The sequence below is a fragment of the Rhinopithecus bieti genome, unplaced genomic scaffold (assembly GCF_001698545.2).
Source record: "Rhinopithecus bieti isolate Rb0 unplaced genomic scaffold, ASM169854v2 scaffold_74621, whole genome shotgun sequence".
Lineage (NCBI taxonomy): Eukaryota > Metazoa > Chordata > Mammalia > Primates > Cercopithecidae > Rhinopithecus > Rhinopithecus bieti.
This window is the reverse complement of record NW_016827731.1, coordinates 601,109-625,287: the sequence shown is the minus strand read 5'-3', so window position 1 is coordinate 625,287 and position 24,179 is coordinate 601,109. Positions and strand designations below refer to the sequence as shown.

Here is a 24,179-nt window from a genome sequence, read left to right as displayed (position 1 = left end):
TTTTTTTTTTTTTTTGAGACGGAGTCTCGCTCTGTTGTCCAGGCTGGAGTGCAGTGGCACGATCTTGGCTCACTGCAAGCTTCACCTCCCGGGTTCACGTCATTCTCCTGCCTCAGCCTCCCGTAGAGCTGGGACTATAGGCGCCCGCCACTGTGCCCGGCTACTTTATTGTATTTTTAGTAGAGACGGGGTTTCACCATGTTAGCCAGGATGGTCTCGATCTCCTGACCTCGTGATCCGCCCATCTCGGCCTCCCAAAGTGCTGGGATTACAGGCGTGAGCCACTGCGGCCGGCCTCAGCACTCTTTTTGGGTCACTGACCTTGTGTCCAGCCCCACTGCTTGGCCTGGGCACAACTGCCAACCCAACCATTGTAACGTCGGAATAGTACACACTGTTTCTGTAAAGTGACATCTTTCAGATACTTCGTGGCTTTTTGAATATGCATACCCTTGATGGCCTGGGCAGTTTCATGAGTGTTCTTAAAGTGAACACGAAGATTGGAACCTCCTGATTTGCATGATTTCCTGGGGTTCTCTGGGTCAAGTGAATAGCGAACCATTTTCACAGATTACCTCAGCCCGCTTAGGGAAAGAGCCTAGCTAACTTTTAACGAGAATATAAAACTAATGTTGTCATTATAGTCCTACTTTTAAGAGCTAGCAGAAATCCATATTTTTATTTCAATCTCCTGATTTTTTAATATTGTCAAATTAAAAAAAATTAACACCCTGTGAGCTGATCAAAACACATCTGTACATTGAAACTCACCAGAAAGCCAACAATTTGCAAGCTCTAGTGTAAACCTTTTTCACTTTGCAGAGCATAATACGGCAGTGAATATGCTTAAAAGGCAACTTCATACCAATGTTTTTTTCTGGTAGCAGTGTTTTAATTTTGAAAAATTCCACTTATAGTTTTGAAGAATGAGAAGAAATGTAAAGGACAAAATAGAGAAATAATGAGATTTCCCTACTTCTAAAAACAATATTACAAACTAATTAATCAAGGCTGGGTACAGTGGCTCATGCCTATAATACCAGCACTTTGTGGGGCCAAGGTGGGAGGATCATTAGAGCCCAAGAGTTTGAGACTAGCCTGGGCAACAAAGGGAGACCCTATCACTACAAAAAATTTAAAATTTGCTGGACATGGTGGTGCACACCTGCAGTCCCAGCTACTCAGGAGGCTGAGGCAAAAGGATTGCTTGAACCCAGGAGGTTGAGGTTTCAGTGAACTGTGATGGCACCACTGCATTCCAGCCTGGGTGACAGAGCAAGACCCTGCCTCTTAAAATTAATTAATTCATGAAATTGATAAAAATATAAAACTAATCAATAAGTGTTTATTAATACAAATAACCATATATTAGGATTAATAAATTACTAATAAACAAATGCTACTTATTAATTAATACTAATAAACACTTATTAATTACCTACTCCGTGTACAGTTCAAAGGTAAAGGGAATGGTATTAAATGTTTGATGCAAGGCAATAAACCATTAAAAAAACAGAAAAGAACTAGTTCAAGTTTCAATTTTGGATAGATATTCCAAAAGATCTAAGCTGTTAAAATCACCTCCTTCAGCCCTATGTTTTAGGCAAGCAAAAGTGCTGTTAGTTTAATATTCATTGTGTATGATTAATAGAATATTATCTAACATTTATGATATAGCAGTTATATTTGCCTAAGCTGTTATATACTTTACAGCACACTAAGGTCTCTTATATAAGCAATGTAGGCAATTTCTTTATGTCCTTTTCATAATATAAGCAGTATAATTTTATTATTTTAAATAACTATAAGAGTACATCATGGTGACTATGGCTCATAACAATAGATTGTGTACTTAAAAACTGCTAATAGATTTTAAGTCTTCTCACAAGAAAAAAATAAAATAAAAGTCTATGATTTATTTGATACCTAGTTCTTGGCCAAGAATCTACCTCCCCTGAATAACAATACACTTCCTGTGGAAAATAAGATACCTTTAAAGCAATCAATTTTATACATTTATCAAAATATTTGAAAGGAAAATACTTCAAAAGGCTCAGAACAATAAACAGAAAACATCTGCCAAGCACTGCATAATTTAATACAACATGAATGTGAGTACAATTAGAAATATTCAAGATTTCTTCAAAAAGGTTGTTCATAGTATTACTTTGACAGCAGATGATTCCTATTCCCATGCTCATACCTTCACTTAAGATTAGCACAAATTTATTTTGTAAAATGCAGTCAAATGCTATTATACTCACGAAATTGCCTCCTCTCTGTTTTCTCCCCAAGAAAAGCAGTGACCAAACTGAGAATCAGCAAATTCATGAAGTCCCCCTGCAGCAGCAACACTGAAGTATCCCCAAACATTCTTATTGCTGCGGAAATTTAGTTCCTGAACTGTTCCTGAACTGGGCTTAAAACCCTGTTAGAGAATAAAGAATGAGAGACCATATTATGTTTCAAAGGAAGAGAAGATTTATATATTCTTGTTTAAGTTCTGTGTTAATCACAAACAGAAGCAGAGAAGACATACAAAAATGATAAAGGCCAAGGCCCACTGAATGATAAAGGCTACAGACCCACTGAAGACTCTATAGTGACTTAAGTGGGATTAAGTAACCAATGAAGCAATGACCATTTACTTATGTGCTCTGAGAAACCTCTATATTTCTCTCTCCAGAGGAAGTCCCAAGATATTTCAGAAGTATACTCTCAGATACTATCTTAACATTAAAGTTCATTAAAAGGAGGTATAAACCTTTTAAGTGATGGGTTACCTCATCTGGATTTTCACTAGTGATCCGAGCAGCAATAACATGGCCCCTTGGGCAAGGAACATGTGCAGAATCTTCAAAATCAATGGGAGAATCACCCCAGGGAGATATCCCGTACATCATACGGATATCCTTGATTCTATATAGAGGAATCCCCATGGCAATCTGAAAGGTAATAAAACACACATCTTTAATTTTTCAGTTACTTCCCTTAAAGTGTAGAGGCTATCAGATAACCTAAAATGTTTTTATTTTTGGAGCCACTCCCTAAAGCATTCTATTTTTATAATCTGTATTCTACAATCATCAACTCTAAGTTGCTTGAAATACAATATATCACTATAGATAAGTAGTTAGAATATTCTCCACTTCTAAAGAAGTCCCCACATTCCTAATGAAACAGACACGAGTTCTCATGTTGTCATTTCTCCATCACATAATGAGAATGAAAATATCTAAGGGAGGAGTAAATGTTAATAGCTATCCAAAAACAGACAGCTAGAAAGTCTTAATTGTGTCATAATTATCTCTTCCATCCCTGCAAACCACTGGCGGAAGTAAGTAAATCTTTAGTCTTTAATAGGAACCCAGAAGGTGTTCTCAATGTAGGCAAATAATGTTAGATAAAAATAATATCAAACCTTATCATTAACTATTACTGCTTTCCATAGTATTTGTTTCCTGAGCTGAGAGAAGACAATAATATTGACAGCAAGCACTTTACAAATTATAAAAATATATGTGTGCTACCACACTCTTGTCAGGAAAAACTTCAGCCACCAATCTCTGATGCAGAATTATTTCAATAAAGAACACTAGTAAAAAAAAAAAAGAATGAGTAGGGAATAATTATAATACAAAGTTGTGAAGTCTACTATAGTTAAATAATTGAATAAAGCATACATTATTAACATTTATTTCTAAAATACGACACATTATATCAGATGTGTCTGACTAGAAAAAAATAATAACATTCCTATGTCTGTACTACATCAGGAAAACCAACCCACACATGCATAACCCATACAGCATGAAAGAGAAATGAACTTTAGGTGTGACTCAGATAGGAGGTGCTTTTTCTCTCATCACACACTGGTTAAACCCGTTTTTCAGGCCTCTCTGACTTCTCTAGGCTCCACAACCCAGATCAGGGAGACTCACCTGGAGCTGAGCTGCAGGGAGATTGACATCAGCCACCATCTCTGTACAAGGGTGCTCTACCTGTAGCCGAGGATTCAATTCCAGAAAGTAGAAGCTGCCGTCCTGGCTGTACAGGTATTCCACAGTCCCAGCACTCACATAACCCACCATTTTGGCAAGTTTCACCGCACACTCAAAGAACAGAGATAAGCAAACGTAAGTATCTCACCTTATCCAACTGCTGGACCACTACAGCCTCTCAATGACTCAACTGTTCAGTGTGTATAAGAGCCATCAAAGGCTTTTAGCCACATGAGAGCACATTTCACCCTTTCAGATTATCATATCCCTGGACATGGATGAAAACTCAATGAAAAATCGGGAGAAAAGCGTATTTTTCACTTTGCATCAAAAGCAACCTCACCCCATCAGACCTAAATGCATGCAGACAAAAAAACACAGGGACAGACTCTTATACAGTTTCCAGTATTTCCAATATGCTCCTCTTCTTCCTAGAAACATAACTAACTAGCTAGAGACTAGACTTCTTTTCTTTTCTTTTTTTTTTTTGAGACAGAGTCTCACTCTGTCTCCCAGCCTGGAGTGCAGTGGCACAATCTCGTGGCTCACTACAAACTCTGCCTCCCAGGTTCAAGTGATTCTCCTGCCTCAGCCCCGCAAGTACCTGAGATTACAGGCATACGCCACCATGCCTGGCTAATTTTTGTGTTTTTAGTAGAGATGGAATTTCACCATGTTGGCCAGCCTGGTCTCAAACTCCTGATCTCAGGTTATCTACTCGCCTTGGCCTCCCAAAGTACTGGGATTACAGGCATGAGCCACCATGCCTGGCCTGGTTAGTGGCTAAGTTCTGACAAACAGACATCAGCACTGGTAAGTGATATGCATAACTCCTAAACAATATATATATATTTTTTTCTTTTTTTTTTTTTTTTGAGATGGAGTCTTGCTTTGTCACCCAGGCTGGAGCACAGTGGCATAATCTCGGGCTCACTGCAACCCCCGCCTCCCGGGTTCAAGTGATTCTCCTACCTCAGCCTCCTGAGTAGCTGGGATCACAGGCTCATGCCACCGTGTCAGGCTAATTTTTGTATCTTTAGTAGAGATGAGTTTTCATCATATTGGCCAGGCTGGTCTCAAACTCCTGACCTCAGGTGATCCACCCACCTCAGCCTCCTAAAGTGCTAGGATTATAGGCGTGAGCCACGGCACCCGACCCTAAGTCATATTTTGAAAAGGAAAAGTCTCATTCTCTATTCCTGGCTTTTTCCTTCTTATTCACTGGAATGTGGTCATGATAGTATAAGCCAGCTTCAATCATGCAAATGAGAACACACTAAGAACAGCAAGAAAGAAAAGAAAGAAAGGAAAAGAAAAGAAAGAAAAAGAAAAGAACGAACGAACCTGTATCCCAAGATGGCCTCATGGAATAAAAAACTTCCACCAGCCCTGAAAAGCTCACCCCAGACTAGGATGGGAGAGAAAAATAAACTTCTATTTTTTGGGGGGTCCACTGTGTTTTCTGGACCTTTTTGTTATAGTAATTTAACCTGTATCCTAATCGATACAGGAATTATTAAGTGCAGGTAGAATGTTGCTGTTTAAAAATATTAAAATATGAGATGCTAGCTTAGCAAAAGGGTAGTGGGTAGCAGAGAAACAGATACTGCAGGCTGGAAAGGCGATAACCTCCTTGTTGGGATAACACAACATTTGGTAAACTGTTTCCTACAATAACTTGGAATACTGACCACACACCAACTAAACCTTAAAAAAGATGATCTGAAAGGGTCAGAGTGAAGAAAAAGCCAACTTCTTTTGTACTCACCCAAAGAGAAAATGAGATTATCACCCTGAAGCAACACAGTGTCAAAGATCAGATTAAACATGCTGCTTTAGTTTCAGTTGGCCCCAAGACAGCCAATATTAAATCGAGGCAAGAGAGATAGGCTAAGCACAGAAGCCAGTAAATAATAGAAGAAAAGTTTCTATATCTAGAAGAAATCTTTGAGTATGATTAATCCAACCCAAAGCTGATTGCAAGCAAATAGCCCAGAAGCTTAGTAAGTATTTGAAGGAATTGTATTTCTAAACAAACCACAAACCTGGTTTTCAAAAGCCTGTGATTGATGATTGGGATATTTGTGCCCTCAATCCTGCACCAGCAGGAAGTGGGTTGTGAAAGTTCTCCCAAAGAAGGCATAGTCTCCAAAGCCCAACTCACAGAGAAAACTGAATGAGGAAGAACTTCCCAGAAAACAATGGTAGGTGCCTTGAAGGACAATGAACAAGGGATTTACTCCCCTATCGTACTTCTTTGGAGTGTGCAGTAGCAGAACCAGGGACAGCCAGAAGGCCTGAGGTAGTATTCCACTATATAGAAGGGAATCATTGCAATTCCTACCTAAAAAGGAGGATTTGATAACTGCCATGGACCAATGATTGCTATGTACTTCTCATTTTTCCAAATGAGAATTATCTTGTTCCTATTCAATTATTGTATATTGGGTGTATGGTAAGGGCAGGGGGGGAATGACAATGGGTAAATAACTTGTATTTTGGGTCACTGGCCCATGAAAAGCCACAATACATATCTAATGGAGAGGAATATACATCACATAGAGATCCAGAATCACCTCCAGTAATAACCCATCCAGTTACTAGTTACTAGTAACTGGATGGGACTTCAGGCTGTCTTCCTTGGACAAAGGCTATGTGTGCTCTGAGAGTAGGAAAAATGATAAAAGGATAATGGGTAGCCAGAGGAACAGACTGAGGCACAGATTACGAAATGCCCTCCAGTGACTTTTCTCTGCTTCAGCATTTTAGGAATAAAATTGAAATTTTTGCTGAGCACATGGTCACCCAGTTAGTGACCACAATTCCTAACATCCTTTGTGCTAGGTATAATTGTGTAACTGAATTTTGTCCAGTGGAATATGAGCAGAAGTGATGTATGTGACTTCAAGATCATGCTTCCATATGCTTGCCCTCCACATAATCTTGTGTGAGTTAGCTTAATCATGAAGATAACAATGTCCGAGAGCAAAGTTTGGCAAACTTTTTTGGTAAAAACCCAGATAGTAATTATTTTCAATTTTGTGGGTCATATAGCCTCTGTCACAACTATTCAATGCTACCATTGTAGTGATAAAGCAGCCATAAATAACACATAATAAGCATCATTGTGTTCCAATAAAATTTTATTTATAAAAACAGGCAACAGGTGAGCAATAAACCTATTTCTGGTACCAGCTCATCTCTGAACTATGATGAAAGAGAAATAGAAACTTATACCTTGTTTAAGCCACTGTATTTTGCTTATTTGTTTATTTATTTGTTTTGAGATAGGGTCTTGCTCTGTCACCCAGGTTGGAGTGCAGTGGCATGATCAAGGCTCACTGTAGCTTTGACCTCCCAGGGTTAAGTGATCCTCCCACCTCAGCCTCCCAAGCAGCTGACAGTACAGATGTGTGCCATGACACTCAGCTAATTTTTGTATTTTTAGTAGAGATGCAGTTTCACCATATTGCCCAGGCTGGTCTCAAATTCCAGGGCTCAAGTGATCTGTATGCCTTAGCCTCAGGCAAGAGCCACCATGCCCGGCCAAGCCACTGCATTTTGAAGGCATCTTTATTACAGCAGTTCAAGAATACATCCTAATATATACACAACATAGGAAATAGACTTCTAACACACAAGAAATATATTTTGAAGAATATATTTTGATATAGAGACTGGGTCAGGACTCCAGAAAAGACTATGTTCAGGTCTCTAAACTATAGTTATTCCAAAGGCATCCTTCATGACTTTGAGAAACTGTTTTCTATACAAAGAGATAGAATGTGTGAACTCTGAAGATAGAGGACTTTCCAAAAAAGATAATAGAGTTGATTAAATTCAGCTGAAGACTTGATGATAATCAACCCAGCAAATGAAACTACCTGATTATGAGCTTCTTAAAAAAAAACAATCATAAGACTAAAAATTTCAAAACATTTCTCTTCTTTATCCCTGTATCCCGAAATGGTACACTGATTTTTTTTAGAACACGTTAACTACTTTTAGAGCTTGATATGTTCCTTGACAATTCTCTTAGTGGGAGAACAGTAAAATTTTGTTGCTCTAAGAAAAGGACATAATTTTAATTAATTATTCAGAATAGTTGTTTAAAATCCCATTATTCTCAGATTGGTACATGAACTGAATGAAAAATGTTCTGTGTAAGAAAACATAAAGTAAACCTTTTAATATATGTACCTGTTCCATGTGTTCAAATACTGCTGGAGTAGCAATAGTAGCTGGTGCCTCTTCAATAATCTTCTGATGCCTGCGTTGTACAGAGCAATCACGACCAAACAAAGAGATGGCATTGCCATATTGGTCCGCTAAGATCTGTACCTCCAGATGACGAGATTGTTTGGCTAGTCTCATCACAAATATGGGAGATCCAGGGACTTCAGCTTGAACCTGTATTAGAAAAGGGTGAAAAAAAAAACAACTCTTAAATTTTAAACATTTTATCTATCTTGATAAGCTACTTTGATTTCAACAAGCAGATGTCCAGAAGTGTCAGGAACCATGTTAATCAGCAGAAATACAAAAGTGAATAAAATACAGTCCATGCCATCATCTTTAATATCTTTAAGATGCTGCATTCTTACATAATCAATATTAATTGATAAATATGAAAACATATGAAAATCTGGTGCATCACAAAGGTAAACAACAAAATATTTGAAAACATAGGCACATACACAAATCCAACAATGGGCAAAATACTACCATCCTGTATTCTGTACAACCAAACGTACAACTTGTTCCAGACAAGATACTTTCCTGGTTCACATTACATCATATATGGTATTGTTGCAGCCAAAGGAATTTCATCTTTAGTTTTGAAGAATATTACTGTTGGGGACAGAATTCTAAAATGGTAACTATTTTTTTTTCTCAGCACTTTAAATAATCCCAATGATTTTTGGCTTTCACTGTTTCTACTGAGGTGTCAACTGTCAATTTTATTGTTACTCTTTTGGAAGTAATCTTTATTCCTCAACTGCTTTAAGATTTTCTCTCTTTCTCTCTTTTGTAGGGGGTAGAGTGGTAGATTTACTCTGATAAGCACAGATGTGGTTCTTTGTATTTGTCCTGCTTAAGGCTCATAGTGCTTTTTGAATCTGTCCTTGGTATCTTTTATCTGTTCAAAGAAATTCTTAGCCTTTCTCTCTTCAAATATGGCTTCTGCTTCATCATTTCTTCAAATATTGCTTCTGCTCCATTCTCTTTCTCTTCTCCTCTGAGACTTAAAGTACATGATGTTAGACCATTTCACATAACCCATAGTCTTTTATGCTCTGTATCTTTTTTGCTCTGTTTTGCCATGTAGCAAGTCATCTCAAAACTCAGTGGCTTGCTTAGAACATCAACCTTTTATGATGCTGTTCTCATCTGGGCAGTTCTTCTTCTAGTCTTGCACTTATATACATATCATCATCTGGTAGCTTGAGTGGGGTAGAATGGTCTCACTCAGATGTCTGGTGATTTGTGCTGAGTGCTGGCTGGTATGTCTAGGGAGCCTCAGCTGGAATCATTCATCTCCAATGCATGTGGCTTCTCATCCTCCAGCAGGTTAGACCAGGCTTCTTCAGTGCTGTGTTCCAAGAGCGCAAACGCAGAAGCTATAAGACCTCTTGAGGTATAAGCTCTAGAATTTATACATCTCTTTGGCCACATTCTAATGGTCTAAGCAAGCCACAAAGCCAGCTAGGATTTGAGGGGTGGGGAAAATAGATGCCACCCATGGAAGGGAGGAACAGCAAAGTCACATTGCAAAGGGAATGTGGGAATGGGAGGAGTTATTGTGGTCATCTCTTGCAAACAACTTACTATGCTCCACCCTATGGCCATAATAATTCACATACCTCCCACATGCAAAATAGACTCACCCCCTCCCAAGACCCCCAAAGTCTCATCCAATCATGACATCGGGCTTGACGTCCATTTTCTCATGAGTCATGTCCAGAAGAAAATGAGGCTCCTTGGGTGCAGCTCCTCGGGTACAGTTTCTCTTGATCCAAAGACCTGGGAACTAAAAAGACAAGTTATCTGCCCCAACACTCCCAATATTTATGATGATATTGGGAGAGGATAATTGCAAATGAGATTGTTGTTCAAAGAGTAGGAAATAGGAGGTACTGGTCCATAGCAGTTTTGAAATCCAGATAGGTACATGCTGTCAGATTCCCTTACTCCAGGGTCAGGAATGCTTTTCTTTTCGTCTTGTTTTGTTTTTCAGGGTCTAATTTGGTTCCCTGGGAGTGAGTCCTGAATCCATGGCATCCCCTGCTCTTAGCTCTGCCCTCTGGGCTCCTGACTCCACTCTCTGAAAAATCTCCCTTTTTATTTGAAATGACAGCTGTTTACAGATGAATAGCTTTCTCTCTGCTTCCTGCCCATAAAAAGTTTAAGGCAGCCGGGCGCGGTGGCTCAAGCCTGTAATCCCAGCACTTTGGGAGGCCAAGACAGGCGGATCATGAGGTCAGGAGATCGAGACCATCCTGGCTAACATGGTGAAGCCCCGTCTCTACTCAAAAGAATACAAAAAACTAGCTGGGCAAGGTGTCGGGCGCCTATAGTCCCAGCTACTTGGGAGGCTGAGGCAGGAGAATGGCGTGAACCTGGGAGGCGGAGCTTGCAGTGAGCCCAGATCGTGCCACTGCACTCCAGCCTGGGTGACAGAGCAAGACTCCATCTCAAAAAAAAAAAAAAAAAGTTTAAGGCTCAGAGGTCACTTTTCATTTTGAGCTGTTTCTGGCCCTTTCAGTCCCTTGGTGCATTCATCAACACAAATCTCTTGTCAACTTTGTGGGTTTCCTATGAATCATATTGGGGTTCACCACTCACCCAAAGAGACACATCCACAACTCATGTCTGCATAGACCTCTCTATACTTTGGGCACATCAGGATGCTATGAGACAGTACCCTTAAGATGCTTAGGGCCAGGCGTGGTGGCTTATGTCTGTGATCCCAGCACTTTGGGAGGCCAAGGTGGGAGGATCATCTGATATCAGGAGTTCAAGACCAGCCTGGGCAACATGGTGAAACCTCATCTCTACTCAAAACACAAAAACTAGCTAGGCATTGTGGTGGACACCTGTAATCCCAGCTACTCAGGAGGCTGAGGCAGGAGAATCACCTGAACCTGGGAGGTGGAGGTTGCAGTGAGCCGAGATCATGCCACTGTACTCCAACCTGGGCGACAGAGTGAGACTCCCTCTCAAAACAAACAAACAAACAAAAAAGATAGCTAGAAGCCTGTTTCTAGCTGAAAGTGTTTTTTTTTTTTTTTTTTTTTTAAAAAAGGATACTTAGAAGCATCTTCCTAGCTGAAAGGATAATTTATTAGCTACTACCTTAAAGATTTCTGAGGCCTTAAAGTCACAGCACTCTTGACTTGGTCTTTACCCTGAGGCATTTTTAACTTAGGAAATCTTTTGCCAGCTGGAGAGACTCGGGATGAGAAACAATTCTATTTTCAATAAGTTCTGGGTCCTTTACATTTCTGTAAATTCTGTCAATTCTGCTTGCAAGCAAAACATCTTCTTTAGCTTACCTCTTTTTTAGAGTTTCTTAACATAAGCAACTAGAAGCACTCCACAGATACTTTAAACACTTGTAGAGAGCTCCTTAAACAGATCCATGACTTCATTAAATTAATATATCCAATTTATCTTCCAAGTTAACTCAGATAACATTTTTTTGCCAATTGTTCCATTATTACAGAACATGGATCTTTTTTCCAGACTCCAGTAACAATTACTACAATGCTTTTCCAGCCTCCCTTAACAGTTCATCATTCTTCCAGTCTTCATTAACATCCTCCTCATCAACTTTCCAGCCTACACCTATGAGCCAGTTTTAAAGTCAATGTCTTATGTTTTACTTTTTTGTTATGGCAATATCATACCTGTAGGTATCAATTTCTGTGTCAATTATCCATTGATACCTGACAAACTACCAAAAACTTAGTGACTTCGTATAGTCACCATTTTATTTTATTTGCTCATAAGTGTGATCAGCATTTTGAATTTGGCACAATTGGCAGTTTTGATCTTGCCTGGAGTAACGCAAGCAGCTATAGTCATCTGGCAGCTCAACTGGGGTTAGATGGTCAAATATCTAGTTAACTGATACAGACATTTCAAAACTACTCATTACTATGGAATCAAATAGTGGAAAAGTCTTAAAACACTAAGGGGAGGTTTTCTGTGAAAGTCCTTAAGTTTTTCAATACTAGTTGGCTGAATAACCAATCCAAATGCTAGTTGGCTGAATAACCAAACCAATACTAGTTGGCTGAATAACCAAACCAATACTAGTTGGCTGAATAACCAAACCAAATGAGACCAAATTAGATGGTCTCATTTACATGTCTCAAATGTGGTGCTGCTGACTTGTCAGCTAGTAGGACTAGGAGGCCTTAGCTGGGACAACTCATCTCTGCGCATGTGACCTCTCCTTCTCCAGTAGGCTAGAATAGGCTCTTTACTTGGTAGTCTGAGGGCTCGCTCCAAGACAGCAAGGGCAACTACAAAACTATTTGAAGTTTAGGCCAGGCTTCAGAACTTGTGTACCATTTCTGCCACATTCTACTGGCTAAAACAAGTCACAAGGCCAGCTAAAATTCAAGGGTTGGGGAAAAAAGACTCTACTTCTTGATAGGAGGAGCTGCAAAATAATGGTGTACAGAGTAGGTACACAGAAATGGAAAGAGTTATTATGATCATCTTTGCAAATAATTTCTCACATTGCTCTATGTTTTTCATCCTTTTGTCTCCATGCTTCAGTCTGAATTTCCTTCTAATCTACTCACTAGTCATTAATTATCTTATCTTTTTCTATGTTTTTTTTGTTTTGTCACCCAGGCTGGAATGCAGTGGCATGACCATAGCCCAATGCAGCCTCAAACTCCTGGGCTCAAGGGATTCTCCCATCTCAGCCTCCAGTGCCACTTATTAATTCTCTTCAACTGCATCTAATATGCTATAATTTTAAACTCCTATATTGACTACTTCTTCTTCTTTTTTTAGACAGGGTCTTGCTCTGTTGCCCAGACTGGAATGCAGTGGCACAGTCTCAGCTCACTGCAGCCTCTGCCTCCTGGGTTCAAGTGATTCTCCCACCTCAGCCAACCAAGTAGCTGAGATTACAGGCGTGTGCCACCAGGCCTAGCTAATTTTTGTATTTTTAGTAGAGACGGGGTTTCATCATGTTGGCCAGGCTGGTCTTGAACCCCTGACTTCAAGTGATCCACCTGCCTCGGCCTCCCAAAGTGCTGGGATAACAGGCATGAGCTACCATGCCCGGCTACTGATACTGACTTCTTAATTTTAGTTATTGCATTTTCAGTTCTAGAACTTCTGTTTCTTCTTTATGATTTCCAGTTCTCTACCAAAATTCTCAATCCTGTCTTTAATTTCCTTGAATATGTTAAGCAGAATTACTTTAAAGTCCTTGTCTGATAATCTCATTATCTAAACCCTCTGTGGGTCTGTTTCTACTGTTTTGTTCTTCTTGGTTTTCAATCGTCTAATTTTGTATGCCTGTTTTCAATTGAGTGGTTGATATGCTGTAAGAAAAATGAACAGAAATAATTTTAAGTTCTGGATGTTATCTTTCTCTGGAAAGGATTTACATTTGCTTCCTGCAGATGTCTAGAAGCACCAGCAATCCTAAAACATCTTCCTTAAATCAGAGGTTGAATATTTTGAAGCCAAGATTTAGTCCCTGTGAGGGCTAGTCTATTTCCAGTTCACCCTTTCTCCCGTAGTCAGTCCTTAAAGATCCCAACCTAAAATGTGGGAGGTTTTCCAGGGCACCTCTCCCCAGGGAGCCCTCTTAGTCTTTTAAGACTGTCAAAAACTTATCAGCCTTTCAGGTGCTTCTTCTTGAACTAGAAGATGTATCTAGGGGAAAAGTAGCCTCATATGTCAGGCTCACATCTCTGGGTTTCCTTTTTCTCCTATATGTTAGCCCCATAATTCTTCACTGTCTTGAATGGTCTCTAATGCCATAAAACACACACACACACACACACACACAAACACACACACACACATATATTTATAAAGAAATCTGGTTCAGCTTTTCTAGTTTATTCCCAACGGGAGGATTGGTTTATTCAGCCAACTAGTATTGAAAAACTTAAGGACTTTCACAGAAAACCTCCCCTTAGTGTTTTAAGACTTTTCCACTATTTGATTCCATAGTAATGAGTAGTTTTGAAATGTCTGTATCAGTTAAGATTATTAATCCATGCCTTTTTTTCTTTTTGCTTCTAAGAGCAAAGTCCTTTTCTCTAGACCCCCTGAGTCATTGATCTACCTATGAAATTAGAATTCAATGAAAAAAATGTGAAAAAAACAACCCAAGGTAGTATTCAATTTCTGACACTTAAAATAGGATAATGTAGCAAAACAATACCTTATTTATTTATGTATTTTAAAATTTTTTGTAGAGATTGAATCTCACTTTGTCTTCCAGGCTGATCTCAAATTCCTGGCTTCAATCTATGCTCCCGCTTTAGACTCCCAAAGTGCCAGGATTACAGGCATAAGCCACCAAGCCCAGCCAAGACAACAACTTTATCACTTCCTTTATCTAGTACAGATGCTCCTTGACTTACAATGCGGTTATGTCCCAATAAACCCAACATAAGTTAAAATGTGTTAAGTAAAAATTGTATTTAAGATACCTTCATAGCTTAGTTTAGCCTACCTTAAATGTTCTTAAAACACATTAGCCTACAGCTGGGCAAAATCTTCTAACACAAAGTCTGTATTATAATAATAAAGTGTTGACCATCTCATGTAGTTTACTGAATGTTGTACTGAAAGTGAAAAACAATAGCTGTATGGGTACTCAAAGTAAGATTTATGCTGAATGCATTATCACTTGCACACCATTGTAAAGCTGAAAATTTGTAAGTTGAAATTTTAAGTTGGGGGACTATCTGTATATCAAATCATGGAAGACTCAGCTTATAAGATTTTCCATTTAACTTTTGACAGTGAAGCAAGGAGTTTGCTGCTGTTTTAAGAAAAAAAAAAAAAGCCAAATAAAAGGTGGCATGGCACACTAATAAAAGAAGTGCAAAGTAGAAGATGATAAGGAAACTATGAAAAAGGGGGAAGCTAGGAGAGTGAAAAGAGCAGACTTCTGTCCCAATTTTCCATTTTTTGACACATCTTTTACTACGCACTGGTAGAAGGAAAAAAAGTGAGTTAAGTATGTGACGGTAACTAAGTATGTGAGGGCAGAACAAAAAGAGACCCCTGTCTCCCTTTTCTCACTCTGTTTAAGATTCTAAAAAGACATCACTTATTTGGTCATCTCTACAACCGATGTATAGTACGGCCACATCAACTTGGCTGCAAAGCAGAGGGTAAGACAACGAGAGATCCTACATTGAGCTTTCCTGAGTCACTCTCAGTTCCTATATACTATGGGCCTGCCACAGGGTTCCTGTGCCAGGGTGTGGTGGCCATGCAGCATGGACTAGGGTATAGACCGCTGGGACAGCAGGGTAGATGGGACATATGATGGTAACTCAGAGGTCTCTAGGCAATGTGAACTGAAGTGAGAAAAAGTCAACCAGAGAGCCTGGGCCTGTCCAAGCCAAGAGCAACCATACCAGTATCATACCACCACACCACACATTATCTACAAAGTCAGGAGAACAGGGACACAAAAATATAGAAAGGTATTGATTTTTCCTTGCCATTATGAGGTCCTAAAAGCCATACGCACCATGTAGGGAAGAGCTATCTGAGAAACTGAGCATGTTTATATAGGACAGAAAACTCTACTTTTGAATTACCTAATTAAATAAAACTTAAAATTGAGTTGGACATTTCATTAACCTTTTTTCTCTGCTAACATGCAGGTAGAAACTAGAGCGAAAGACAATTAGCTATAGACAAAATTAAAAATTAAATATTTTCTGGACATCCAAATTATAGTATGAATTAAATCATGTATCTCTGATATATATGTTAGTTCAAACAAACAAAAACAGCTTATACTCTACCTGTCTGAAGAGGTTAGGGAAGTCATCTGCATTGTTGACTTTTCTAATTCCCTTCCCTCCTCCTCCTTCTGAGGCCTTGATCATTACTGGATATCCAACTTCCTCAGCTGCCTTCAAGAAGAAAGAAAAAAAAATAGAAGAAATAGTGTTATTACTAGGGAAGGAGAAAACTGGCATTTTTCTCCCTTTAAGAATGCAGTCAGTAAGTCTAAATATAGTAAAATAGAAAGATCTTCAAGATACACTATTAGGTGAAAAAATAAATAGTAGAACAATATTTGTAGTATTAGGTTGAACCAAAAGAAATTGCCTTATTCACAGATTTTTAAAATGACTGAATATAGGCAATTTCTTATGGTTCAATCTAAAGTAATGTCACATGGGTCAAAAACAAAACTATATATGCATTCATACACCTACATATGTAAGTGCAAAGAATTTAAGTCTAGAGTACATACCAGCAATGATTTAGAAAAGAAAGATGGGTCCGGGCTCAGTGGCTAATGCCTGTAATCACAGCACTTTGGAAGGCCAAGGCGGGCGGATCACCTGAGGTCAGGAGTTCGAGACCAGCCTGACCAACATGGAGAAACCCCGTCTCTACTAAAAATACAAAATTAGCTGGGCATGATGGCACATGCCTGTAATCACAGCTATCCAGGAGGCTGAGGCAGGAGAATCACTTGAACCTGGGAGGTGGAGGTTGCAGTGAGCCGAGAGATCATGCCATTGCACTCCAGCCTGGGCAACAAGAGTGAAACTCCATCTCAAAAAAACAAAACAAAAAAAAAAAAAACAAAGAAAGATAGGTGGATATAAAACTTTCCTTTTTCACTGTATATATTTCTGCATTATTGGAATTTCTTATATTATGCAGGCATCCACGTATCACAATTAAAAAAAAAAAAGACATGAAGAGTTCATTTAAAATAAGCTAAAGTGGGGTTGGGCTCAGTAGCTCATGCCTGTAATCCCAGCACTTTGAGAAGCTGAGGCAGATGGATCACACCTGAGGTCAGGAGTTTGAGACCAGCCTGGTCAACATGATGAACCCCTGGCCCTACTAAAAACACAAAAAATTAGTTGGGCGTGGTACTGCATGCCTGTAATCCCAGCTACTCGGGAAGCTGTGGCACGAGAACTGCTTGAACCCAGGAGGCAAAGGTTGCAATGAGCCAAGATCGTGCCTCTGCATTCCAGCTTGGGCAACAAAGTGAGACCCTGTCTCAAAAAATAATAAAATAAAATAACCAAGTCATTCCTTTGTCAAAATATTCCAGTCTTTTAAGGTTTTGCTACATTATAACAATATCTTTAAAATATATCACCAGGCCTGGCCCAGTGCCTCACACTTGTAATCCCAGCACTTTAAGAGGCCAAGGTAGGTGGATCACTTGAGGTCAGGAGTTCGAGACCAGCCAGCCCAACTTGGTGAAACCCTGTCTGCACCAAAAATACAAAAGTGGGCACCTGTAATCCCAGCTTCTCAGGAGGCTGAGGCAGGAAATCACTTGAATCTGGGAAGTAGAGGTTGCAGTGAGCCGAGATGGCACCACTGCACTCCAGCCTGGGCAACAGAGTGAGACTCCAACCCAAAAAAATAAAATCAAATAAAATAAGTATCACCCAGAAAAAGAACATTTCAATGTTTAAGCTATGTCAATCGATTAGGAATGAAAATCTTTTACTCGCAGTCTCACCTTTTCTAATGTTTCCTTAACTCTATTCTTTCCTATGCTCATATAAACAGAATTAGTATAATGAACTCAATTGCTGAGTGATAGATGATCAAAGAGATAGCATAAGCGTGGAGAAAGACTTAAAAAAAAAGGGGGTATCCCACAGGAGGTCAGTAAGTAAGAAGGTAGGCCTTTTAAAAATATATGAAAGCTTTAGTCACAGGTAGCCCATTAAAAATATTTTGGAAGAATTTTAACACTTTAATATAATATTAAGTAAGGAGCGGGGAGGTAGAAGGACAAAAAAATATTAAGTAGAAAAAAGTATTATGATTACCAACACAATACATATATTAAGACTCAAAACTTATAATTATCATAAGTATAGGAATCTCTTAACAAAGATTTTTATATGATATAAATCTATGAGTTGAAAAGGATAAAAAACATGAATATGTTAACAGACATTATCTTTGGATGGTGTGTTTACATGTGGCTTTATCATCATCTTTGGCTTTTCAAATTTTCTACCAGAAAATGCTGTTTATAATGTATACCAAAAAATAAAAAAAGAACGTTAGTGTAAGCAAAAAAAAAAAAAAAAAAAATAGCTAGTTCTTTACAAAGAGTTCTTCTACTCTTTGCAAATATATAGCAAACAAAATGAAGCATTTGCAATTCAATTAGAAATATTAATTCTTCTTATTAAGGAGATTACAGGATGTTTAACTTAAAATGCAAACAATATAGCAAAATTATTTGAACATTCAGTATCCCTCTTGAATTTATAACACACGAGTCAAACTAAAGCAATGTATTTTTCTTACAATAACCTCTTTCATTATCTTTCATTATACTTGAAAGCATAACCAACACTTTAAACTATTTATAAAAATTAAAGGGGAACAAATTGGAGGGAACTATAAGCAAAGAAAAGTTAATGGTGGGGAAAGGATCTCCTTTTGCCTAGGTTCACATTTTTACATGGATAGACAACAATTAAGAGTAACACTTTCAGTCTTTCTCGGTTCACTCCCTTGCTCCTCCCCAAGGGAAAAATAATAAATTATGTGATTGGTCAACTTGGAAGGAGGGACTGAATATGCATAGCTCAGCCTTTTCCCCTTTGGGATCAGCCCACTGCACAGGACATACGCTCTTTGTCAGCTCTCAGCCATACACTAAGCTGAATTAAGCTCGCTCTCTGTCGAGGGAAATCTGTGGTCATTCAGCACTGCCAGTAACCAGTGGGTGAGTGAGCCTGCTTAACTTTGGTGTTCAGTTTACAAATCTGATTGTTGCTACACACTTAAGCCATTTTCACCAACATCACTGTTTCTAATAAAGCTGACTGTTTGATCTCTGACTCCTGGCTTCTTGGTTCTGAATTCAACCAGTGGAAAAAAGTATGTTGTTTGTTGTCCCTGCCCTCACACACTAACAGTTGGTAGAGAGAGAGAGAATCAGCACCTCCTTAAAACTCTGACTTAATCACCTAAGAAATGTTCTGTCTAGATGAGCAGCCTGCTTCAAAATGAATTTAGATTGTTTACATTTAAAGTCACTTCCTCAATCTGTATTTTTTAAAGTAAAAAGACTTACGCAATCTAAAGACAAACCAGAGTATTCTATACTTTTAAACTACACCTCCTGGTCTTACATCCCTAACACCACCTTGGGTATATATCACGAGCCAGGCTCCCAATCTCCACATTTGTGACTATAATTGGTCAGTTGAAAGGTATCACTCCCTGGAGTTAGTAACCTACCTGTAGCCCGTCATCCACATCTTTCACATAACCTTTTTCATATAGCTCCTGGGGAACATTTAAGATACGTTTTGAAAAATCATTTTCCTGCCAGTCCATATGAAGACCTGCAATAGACAATAGCAACTTAGGGCAATTACAAGAGCTTCTGCTCTTGTCAATTTTCTGCTCTGCATTCTTTAAAATGCTATCATATTTATCCAAAACTGAGAGTGGATGGGAGAAGGAAGGATGCCATAAAACCCTGATCAGTCCTTGGGGTTAACAGGAGTTAGCCATAGCATGACCCAGCAACTTGGGTTCTTATGCTGGCAAAAGCCACATGAGCTAACAGGGAGCAACTTATAAAAATGCAAAGACATACAAAACCAAAACAAACAAACAAAAAAAGAGCATGGCATACTTCTCACAGCAACTCAGCAGGCAAAATACCTTCAAACTGTGTGTTCAGGCCTGCTCCAGGGCCAAGAGGTCTGGGAAATAATTCAATCTTTATGAGCCCTTGGAAATAGAAATGGCGGTTTTATCGGCCTCAGCAGAGTCATGATTCCATGCTCTCTGAACGTCCCTGTACTCAGCCACAAGGGGAACACTATAGCCTCTCCATTCAAACAAGAACAAATTCAACCGTTTATTTTAAACGATTTGACCCAGCAGATCTGGAGAAGATATTGCAATCTCCCTGGAGAGCCAGAGTAACAAGGGTTCAAATCTGTTCAGCCTCAAGACAATGGTCATTCCCATTTAAAAGAAGTTTCAGTGTATGTCTGGCTCCCAGTGCTTGAGTACCAAAAAAAAAAAAAAAAAAAAAAGAAAGATTCATATTGTTATCAGCTATAATAATTCACATGGAACTCTTTAAGGGATTTGTTGAGAATAAATCATTTTCTGAAAATTCTTGCCCCTCTGGCATGCCTGGAAGAAAGGTTAATTACTGATCTCATTTTCTGCATCAAGGGCAACTGAGGTTGAATGGTTTTTAAACAGTCAAAGCAAATTATCAATAGCTTGTGGGTTGATATCAAGAAAACATTGGCAAGTAAACATCTGAGTAGGTTTTAGGTTTTTCTTAGTGATCCAGACTACTCCCAGGCAGGTCTGAAGACCTAATTCCACCTGGGAAGCCCACCTCTGAGGAAGATTCTAACCTACCCAGAGTACATCTAAACCCACAAAACCATGTATGTGCTTTCCCAGAGTTTCTCCAAGTTAACTCACAAGATCACTCTAGATCACAGTTTAGCATCTGTGTCCCTGGAACTAAATTTACATTCCTAAGATAAAAGAATCACAGGTGTATTAATTAAGCCAGGAGCTACAAGATACCATTAATCAACTGTATTCCATTTCCTGTCAAGTATCCCAATACTTTTTCAAAAGAGGTAAGTCCCAAATATCCTACTGAGCTATTTTGTACTTCAAGATACAAACAAGAATTCAGTTCTTACCACTGCCGCTCCAGGGAAGAGTTGGGATACCTGCAGTTTGAGCCACTATGGAAGATGCAATCTTATCCCCTAAAGCCCACATGGCCTGGCTTGGAGGACCTAAAAATAAAACAGGAAAAGAATCCTGACTGTAACATTTTGGCCTCATTTCTGGCACATGTAGTTGCCTTGTATCATAGCTATTTATGTATTTGTCTTGTCCTCCCCTGACCCCTCACATATCAAGGAGATCATAAATTGATTATGGGGACTATTATGCTTTGACTTATCTTTGTACCATCTATGAAACCTAATGTAGCTTTTTGTACAGAGTGAGAGCTCTGTATATATAAACATATGCTGAATTAAATTTTTGACAAATCTAGCTATAATGTTATCATTCTTCATGATTCAACTTTACCAGATCAATAAAGTCTTCTTTTTTAAGTCAATATCCTGAAATAAGGACTTTAAAGTTTTAGGATTCAAGTCTGAAATAGTATACCCTCTTTGTTCTAAGGGGAACCCAAAAAGGGGACTTATCTTTAATAAGGTTTACAAAACATAATGTTCATTGTTTAAGGTCACTGAGACAGACAGAAAAATACTTTGAGCTATATAACCTCTCTTTTTCTCTCTGGTATAATGACAGCAGAAAAGTCAGAAGTATCTCTCACCTGTAGCACCTATATGCTTAAATGCAAAGGTGCTGATTCATATTTAACGGCACACTGCCAGGGCATCCTGAGTATTCAATTATCTTCACTATCTAAAAACAGGTAATTTTCCCACATGCTTTCTTAAGGTTAGCTGCAAAGTTTTAAAAGGTCAGTATTTTAGAAACCAAAGCCTTCTCCATATCTCCATATCGGACCCAGGGACAGAAAAAATCAAGATGAAGTGAGATAAGCAAGAAATGAAAAAAATGAAAGAAATGAAGAGGGTCACTCTGAGAGTTAGTAATAGATTGAGAAAAAAAAGAGAGAGAGAGAGAGAGAGAGAGAGAGCCCAGTACATCTTAAACAGAAGAAGATCAGACTATAGAGTAAAATGTGGGCAAAATTGACAAAAAGAAACAGAAAGACAGGGACAGTATGTCAGAACGGCTTACCCATGAAGGCAATGCCATTTTTCAAGAGAAGTTCCGGTAGTTTGGGATTCTCAGAAGCATGACCCCAGCCAGCCCACACTGCCTGCAAGGGAATACAATATAATTCATTCTTAAAATTCATTCAAAACCCCCACAAACTGCATGACTCTCTATCCAGGCTGGCTCTATTTCATGAGGTACAATAGTTCCACAGCAGCCTAATGCTTAATTCAGCTTCTATGCTTGATTGTTGGCAAACTCTTTACAGAGTAACAATAAGTAGTCCATTGTGGCAAGATCTCTGAAGGGGTCAAAACCAAGTTGAAACTGATATTAAGATCCAGTTATTCTTGTTGCTCTTTAGGAAACTCAATTCATAGCCTAAGCTGTAAAGGGCATTTTCTAGAAATACTGGCTATGTTTCACATATTCAATTACTATGGCCACTCCATTACATCTTTATTGATTACACTGCCATTTAAGTTTAGAGTTTTTTCTCTTGGGGCTTTAAGATACCTACCCTAAACTTACTAACACAACGTGACAGAGAAGAAACAGCCTATTTCTTTAATATACCACCATCATTTAGGCTAATATTCCACAAGAAACAGGTAATTTTTACTTACTTGGGATGGCTCAAAGGTGAGATACCTAGAATAAATAATCTCTGAAAGATGCTTCCAAACTTTGTTTGTATTAGGTTTACTTTATTTTTAGCCATTCCATTATTTCCACCTTTCTTTTCCTTATTTGGTTTAGTTATCTCATATACAGGCATTTAATAATTTTCAAAAAAGATACTTTACAAAAATGTTCTTCTCTGGATATCGCCCTGTGCCTAACTATAAAATGGCTGAATTTGGTTTTAAAGAATACATTGGCATCTCTTACTTGTACTGGGATCCTTTTAGCAATATCAAGAATTAATTCCACATTTGCATAGTTGTTGTTGTTTGGTCCTCCAGGCACTGGCACGTAGTGATCTGCCATCTTAATGTATTCTGAAAATGCAAGCAAATTAATAGAGAACACATGATTGTTTTATTCCAAAAATTTAATTGCACAGCAAAACTATGTAAAGGTCAGGAACTATCATAATTAACCACAGGACAAAGAGCATTAATAGGATAATTTCCAGGACCACTTATGGGGTCTCTTAGTTTGTTAAGTCACAAGCACTAATACAAGTTACCCCCATATTTAGAAGCTCTTATACTAAAACAGCAGTTCTCCAATATTTCATTTTGTAATCTTTCTGAGGAATCTTCTATATCAAGGCTGATGTGTCTCTCAGTGGCCCAAGCGCAATTACTCTATTCTGAGAAAAACTTCTAGTCCTGACATTCTTTGTCTTTAACTGGCACTGGACCTAGACCCTTTTCCTGGTGCAGAGCTTGACAGAATGGAGAAAGATAGGAGAGCCTGAATGGCTTGCAAACTGGCTAAACAAGAAAGGTTAGTTACAGGAGTGTCTGGAAAGAGTGTATCTGGAAACAGGTATTTGAAAGAAACTTGAGAAAGATAACCACTTTCTCATGTATATTTGTTGTACAGTATTCCCTTTCAAATTTGTCACCTAACATCTATCTTCCTATTCTGGCAATGACAATTGTAACAGAAGAGCTACCACGTGTAGGGACTGTAACTAACACTTTATATATACATTATCTCATTTAATTCTGTCATCAACCCAATACATGATATATGACAGAAAATGATGGCTTGGAGGAGTTAAGTAACTTGCTCAAAGTTCATTTCCTCCATTTATATATTTATTTTAGCTTTCAAATTTCAACTCAAGCATCCACCATTATTTATTAACAGTTCTTTTATCTCGTTCTTTTCTAAAAATTTAAGTTACAGGATACATGTGCAGGACATCCAGGTTTATTACATAGGTAAACATGTGCCATGGTGGTTTGCTGCACCTATCAACCCCATCAGTTAGGTATTAAGCCCCACATGCACTGGCAAAGGGCATGAACAGACACTTCTCAGAAGAAGACATTTATGCAGCCAACAAACATATTAAAAAAAAAAAAAAAGCTCAACATCAGTGATTATTAGAGAAATGCAAATCAAAACCATAATGAGATACCATCTCATGCCAGTCAGAATGGTGATTATCTTGTTCTTATTTCTAAAAGATTTTAAGTCCTTTCTAAAAAAAAAAAAAAAAAA

General features: G+C 38.5%; 1 protein-coding gene and 1 pseudogene across 4 annotated transcripts in view; both read right to left on the bottom strand.

The window, feature by feature from the left end:
- The window catches only part of LOC108523485 (60S ribosomal protein L17-like), a 1,199-nt pseudogene extending 637 nt beyond the window's left edge, over positions 1 to 562 (bottom strand).
- LOC108523483 (acetyl-CoA carboxylase 1-like) overlaps positions 1 to 24,179 on the bottom strand; it is a 177,219-nt gene that overhangs the window by 4,768 nt on the left and 148,272 nt on the right. For all 4 annotated transcript variants that reach the window (XM_017864127.1, XM_017864130.1, XM_017864128.1 and 1 more), the window contains 9 exons: positions 22,890 to 22,999; positions 22,020 to 22,101; positions 20,930 to 21,028; positions 19,482 to 19,588; positions 16,034 to 16,144; positions 8,202 to 8,411; positions 3,942 to 4,112; positions 2,784 to 2,945; positions 2,265 to 2,428 (listed from right to left, as the gene is read on the bottom strand). In XM_017864127.1, coding sequence (XP_017719616.1) covers positions 2,265 to 2,428; positions 2,784 to 2,945; positions 3,942 to 4,112; positions 8,202 to 8,411; positions 16,034 to 16,144; positions 19,482 to 19,588; positions 20,930 to 21,028; positions 22,020 to 22,101; positions 22,890 to 22,999 — 1,216 coding nt within the window. The remainder of the gene's footprint in view (positions 1 to 2,264; positions 2,429 to 2,783; positions 2,946 to 3,941; positions 4,113 to 8,201; positions 8,412 to 16,033; positions 16,145 to 19,481; positions 19,589 to 20,929; positions 21,029 to 22,019; positions 22,102 to 22,889; positions 23,000 to 24,179) is intronic.